This window comes from Dendrobium catenatum, unplaced genomic scaffold, assembly GCF_001605985.2.
Source record: "Dendrobium catenatum unplaced genomic scaffold, ASM160598v2 fragScaff_scaffold_8, whole genome shotgun sequence".
Classification (NCBI taxonomy): Eukaryota; Viridiplantae; Streptophyta; class Magnoliopsida; order Asparagales; family Orchidaceae; genus Dendrobium; species Dendrobium catenatum.
Genome location: NW_021318470.1, coordinates 649766 through 655819, shown reverse-complemented (window position 1 = coordinate 655819; position 6054 = coordinate 649766). Strand labels below are relative to the sequence as shown.

General features: G+C 39.3%; 1 protein-coding gene across 1 annotated transcript; it reads right to left on the bottom strand.

Moving 5' to 3' along the window:
• Positions 1–549: 549 nt before the first annotated feature.
• On the bottom strand, positions 550–4978 carry LOC114579837 (putative ubiquitin-conjugating enzyme E2 38). The gene is made up of 3 exons (XM_028695655.1): positions 4819–4978; positions 4401–4712; positions 550–776 (listed from the first exon to the last, which is right to left on the bottom strand). The coding sequence occupies exons 1-3, from the start codon at positions 4924–4926 to the stop codon at positions 552–554; spliced, it is 645 nt and encodes a 214-aa protein (XP_028551488.1). The 5' UTR covers positions 4927–4978; the 3' UTR covers positions 550–551.
• Between the last annotated feature and the right edge of the window lie 1076 nt (positions 4979–6054).

Here is a 6054-nt window from a genome sequence, read left to right as displayed (position 1 = left end):
AGAGCTACATCAGGTAGCTTATAATATGTCGCCACATGCACTAATTTTTTACCGCGCGGCCCGACGACCCGACTCGAGCGGAATTCGGGATTACTATGTTCGCGTATTGCTCGGTATTTGCTCGGTATTGCTTGGCAATAATGAGAAATACCGCTATTTGAAGACCAATACCGAGCAATATAGTGCAATACCGAGTAATACCTAAAAGAACTCGGTATTGCTCGGTATTGGTCTTCACATAATAGTATTTTTCATTTTTGTCGAGCAAAATCGACTAATACATAGCAATACCGAGCTACGCAAACTCCCGGGTCCGTTCCGGGTCGGGTCGTTGGGCCGCGCGATAAAGAGTAAGTGCACATGGCGACATATTATAGGCTACTTGATGTAACTCTACGTCAGGTAACTTGACGGAATAATTTTTCTCGTTTGAGACGGCTTTCTTTATGCTTCTTAAAGCAGTTTTTTAGTATAAAATTTTTTAATTTTATATTAAAAAGCTACTTTAAGAAACAGTAAGAAAGCCGTCCCAAACGAAACCTTAACCTTACTTAGCTTGAGCTCCCTTTGGCAGCGAACTGCATTACCAGATGATCATAAAGGGCGCTGAGATTCTGCTTGAATGTTGATGAACAGCTCATATCAACTTTGTCTACATGTTGCACACCATTGCCAACGACACAGCCAACCTGAGCACCTTCAATGTATTCTCTGCATGCTGCAAGGATTGCGCCGCCTTTGCAGCGGAAATGTTCAGCAACAAAGTCTTCAAAATTCTGCAAAACATAGTTAAGGTATCTGTTAGAACCTGCACACCGCAGGAAGCAAAAGAAAAACAAAGAACAAAGATAACACGTAAATTGGAGCTATTATTCTATGTGAACACCGGACGATTCTCCCGCTCGGTTACACGCTCAGTACTGAGCGGCACCGAGCACGGTACATTTTATTGGATGCTCCGAACTCCACACAGAATAATAATCTGATAAATTGTTCATTATGTCACTTTAGAATGCTACAAGAATTCTGTATATATTGCAGAAATTAGTTAGTAAGGAAAGGTCAGGATAAAAGAGCAGGTATCCAGCGGTTTGAGAGAGCCAAGACTGCTGTAATGAAAGTAAGTGGCGGAGTTCACATGGACTAGTGAGCCCACATATCTATCTCTGGGAATGCTTATCAGAGGCTAAGAAGGGGGAGCTATTTCAGAAGGTTCCTAATCAAGAGGGAGTTGTTAAGAAAAGTTTCTAGGAATGTTCCTAATCAAGGGGGAGTTATTTATGAAAGTTTCTTAATTATGTTTATACTATTTAGGAAGTATTTAATATTTTATGAAAGTTTCTTAAATCATGTTTAATTGTTTAGGAAGGTTTCCTAAATTATATTTATGCTAATTAAGAATGTTCTGATTGTGTTAGTGTTCTAGGTCTATTTAAGGGTGAGTTTGTATGGGTATGATATTGTTGAGTTTATTTTCATAGTGCTTGTTGTGAGTTCCTACTGGCGTCTAGGGTTTCTGAGAGAGCTGATCTACCTCTTGAATAGTAGATCAATTATATCTTGCTTTATTATTAAAGAAGAAATAAGGAGGAAAATGTTAAAGGGAAGCATTCTAATTTTGAAATAGAAAAAGTAGAGGGAAATTAATTAAGGGGGCTATTTTGGGGGGAATTATGAGAGTTTAATTAGGGATGATTTTAGGGTTTATTTTCATCATGAATCTTTGGAGTTTACTGGAGTTTTTCGATATCTTTCTCTTGAGCGCTTCCTAGCGGTGTCTAGGTCAAGTGGGAGAGCCGATCTACCTCTCTAATGGTAGATCATTGTATCTTACTTTGGTATTGAAGTATTAATACAAAAATCAGTCATTGTTTCTCAATTTATGCTGTTTTTTATTTCACCATTTGGATGGCTTTAAAAATTATTAAAAAGCGTTGGAAAGATTCCAAAACAAGGAAATAATGGTACACGTTCTTGTAAGGTATAACTCAATATAGAAGTAGAGAAAAAATAGAGATTTAAAAAAGCAGAGAAAAATAAGAGATTTAAAAATAAGACTGAAAATGATGACAGGAGAACATATAAAGTTCCTAACTTAGAGGAAGGAAATATTCATTTGTTAGGAATAAAAAACAATATGAATTTGATACTGGAACGAGAAATGGAGAGGGGATGATCAATTGTAGCACACGAAGAGGAGCCGAGAGAGACAATTATTCACCTGTGAGGAATACAAAACAATATGGATTTGATACGAGAATGGGCAATAGAGAGGGGATGATCAATTGTAGCATGTGATGAGGAGCCGAGAGGGTTAATGTAGCATGTGATGATGAGCCGAGAGGGACAATGTCAGAGATCTAAGTCAGTTGTCATTCACCATCACAGCAAGGGTAGTCGCAAACTCAGAGCGTTGCTTAAAGAAGGGAGTTTGGGAAAGGGGATTTAGAATTTGGAGATCAAATGAAGGAAGAAATGGGGGCCACACCCAAACGGTCACAAAAGCAATCGCAAATTAATTATGCTAGCTATAGAATACTAATGGTAGTCACCAACTCAGTCATAAATTCACGTTATTCTTGTGGTGAATGTTCTAAACATACAAGGACCCTAGGTTTGATTCCACATTATCTGCAAAGTTTTATCCATGGCTTCATACAGCATTTGGGATGATGTTTCCTTCTACCCTGGATGATTCAGGAGGTTGCGTAAGATTGCCCAAAAAGCCTTCTCCAACGCATCTACCACCTTCCTCCCTCACCAAGCTGCTTTTCTTCTCTTATTTTTGTTTCTCCTTTTTTCATCTTAACCTCCTACTCTTGATGCTAGCAACCCTTGCTAAAGCTACTATCCACTACAGTACAACACCAACAACATCAAGCATTTATCCCACTACGTGGGGTCGGCTACATGAATCCTTTTTTCGCCATTTAAATCTAATAAAGAAAGATTATTTCTAATATTTTCTAACCAAGACTTTTTAGATCTACCCTACCTTTCTTAACATAAGTCAAATCTAATACCTCAAGTTTTCTAACCGGGTCATCGGAAGGCCTCCATTTAATGTGACCAAATCATCTAAGGCGACTCTCTAATCTTATCTTTCACTGGAGCTACTCCAACCTTTTCACGTATATGCTCATTTTATATCCTATCTCTAAGAGTAAAGTCACTCATCCACCTAAGCATCCTCATCGCTGCAACACTTAACTTAGTATTATGTTTCTCTTTTAATGGCCAACACTTGACACCATAACCCTTGCTAAAGCTACTATCCACTACAGTCAAAAGCTATATATTCCATATAAGATCATTAGGTCTGGATAAAAGTAATAAGATTATTCCAAAAATATAAACACAATGTCTAAATGGTGTTCATGAAGTATCAGTTAAAAAACGTAAGAATATAATAATGTACACCAGATAGCAAGTTCTGCATAATGTCCAACGGTTCTTTACTGTCCAAAAGTCTGATACAATGCAACAGACCGTGCTTCCTAGCAGGAGCCCATCCACACTATTATGTCAAACATAACCACATTATGCCATTCATATTCTCTTTATTTTTTCAGTACAAATAATAAGCTCAAAAACTCATTTATTAATTGTTAATTCTAGGTCACTAATCTACCTGTAACACCATGATATATAACATTAACGCATTACATTATATGATTTACAGCAAATTACTTAAGAGTATCAGGTGGATAGAAAAATGACTTCAATATTTTATTATCAGGCAATTAATTAGTCTATCGAAACAAAACCACCGTAAGGAAGAAGTTACTATAGACTAGATTAGGGGTGTAAACGAGTCGAGTTTAGGCCTTTATCGAGCTCGGCTTGTCAGTTGGAAAGCGAGCTCGAACTCAAGCTCATCTCACTGTAAACGAGCTCGAGCCAGCTCACGAGCCATGGGCGGGAATTTTAAAATTTATGCGTGAGTTTTAAAAATTAGGCAAGATTATTAAAACTTAAGCAGGATTTTTTAAACTTAGTTAAAATTTAGAAAAAAAAATGAAATGTTTAACATTTAAATAAAACTTAGATAGTTTTTATTAAATTTGTTTAATATTTAAATTTAATAAATAAAACAAAATTATTCAAAAAATATTAATATTTATTCGAGTCGGATCGCGAGCTCACGAGTCGAACCGGCTCGAACTCGAGCTCAAGCTCGACTCATGAGCTCGATAAGCTCGGCTCGCGAGCCCATAAACGAGTCAAGCTCGAGTCGGCTCAGCTCACTTACACCCCTAGACTAGATTCATGATATGTTCAATTATAAAAAATATAGTTTTTCTATCTTTTATGTCTTTGGGATACTGAAATCACGAATGTAATTAGAAAAGCAGAAAGCATGAATCCCCAGTTAAAAAGAACTAGAAACTGCCGCTCACCTTAGGGGGATTCCGTAGGGAATACAACATAGTCTTGCAAGATGAGATGAACGTCGCCTCATTATAAGCTAGAGATTCCTTCTCTCCATAAGGTGTATTAACTAAATGCACAAAGCCTGGCTCATTGAAGTAGGGTTTGGCATTTAAAACCAAGGCTTGGATGGAGACTAAAATTTGCAGAATGGTCGAGTTGGATGAATTCCAATTCTCACAGCCTTGGCCAGGCCAGGTATTAAGAAGGCTTAGGCAAACTTTTCCACAAGCATATAAGTTGGGATTCAGACGAAGTCCTCCAGAATGATAATGAACCATCTATATAGCATTTGAACCCATAAAGAAAGATATAATTACTCAGCTCTTGTAGAGAAAGCTCAACATGTAGTTAAGTGCTAAAATTGAATGGCCAATGGCTCCATACCGGGGGTATCATGGGAAAAGTTGGGGGAAAGTAAATGTCAAAAAAAAAGAGACCATCATGATATGGAGTTCCAGCTGGTCCAATGATAACAGCACGAAGAATGTCCATCCGCTCTTCATAAATTCTAACGTATATCGACTCTGTCAGGATCAAGAAGAAAGTTTATTCACAAAATTAAAAAGGACTTCGGAATGAAAGCCAAAAACTCCAGAATAGCAATGCATATAATAAACAAGCATCAAATTACTGTACACTATAAGACATTAAACACTACTAACTTTTGAAAATGCATTAAATTTGAGCTTAAAATGCGCAAGTCAAATAATCGGACACCAAAACTGTTTAGCAAATCATAGATTTTATATGGCTCAAATTGTCTTCTGATCATGGTTGATCATAGACAACTTAGAAAAAATATATAAAGCAAAGTATAAAATGCAAACACATACGAAGTTTTCTGGAGCCACGAGACTTTTTAAAAAATTAAGCATGCAATCATTATAATCATGCTCCTTCTGAAACGACGAACTCTTTGTCGCTGACGCCGTTACCAGCTCCGTTGGCACCTAACCGGTGTAGCAACACCACCCACGTTGCCCAACATCTCTCTCGTCATTACCGCCTCCTTGCCTTCTCCTGGCAAAGACTCTACAGACCAAGAATCATTGTTGCTGCCAGTGTACTCTCTATCGTTGTTGACAGCCACCATGTAGGGCTGTCAATTCGGGTCAACCCGTCGGGTTCGGGTCGAACCCGACCCGTTTCTTTCACGGGTTGACACGAACTCGGATTTTCCGGGTCGGGTTCGGGTCGGGTTAGCGGGTCATGTCAGGAATTGACAGCCCTACCGCCAGGTCCAACACCGTCAACTAGGGGTGTCAATTTCTGACCCGACCCGGGCCCGACCCTGAAAAATCCAGGTTCGGGTTGACCCGTTTAGCAAACGGGTTGAGTTCGGGTTCACATTTTTGAACCGTTTCAAAAACGGGTCAGGTTCGGGTTGACCCGAGAACCCGAAATCAACGCGACACTGACCATAAAGTCTACTCCAACCTGGTTTCCACTCTCACTCACGACATCGCAGAGTCGCGGAATCCTTCCGCACTCGCATCATCGCGCGGTCCGCGGACTCTGTCCGCACTCGCGCTATGGCGTGCTCGGAACTCCGCCTTCTGCCGTGCGGGTCGGGTCCGGGTTGAAATGTCCGACCCATTTACAAAACCGGGTTGGGTTCGG

Coding starts and splice junctions, on each gene's coding strand:
- LOC114579837 (XM_028695655.1), bottom strand. CDS start 4,926: ATGGACATTCTTCGTGCTGTTATCATTGGACCAGCTGGAACTCCATAT. Junction 4,713..4,818: donor CTTTTCCCATGATACCCCCG/GTATGGAGCCAT, acceptor AATGCTATATAG/ATGGTTCATTATCATTCTGG. Junction 777..4,400: donor CCCTACGGAATCCCCCTAAG/GTGAGCGGCAGT, acceptor TATGTTTTGCAG/AATTTTGAAGACTTTGTTGC.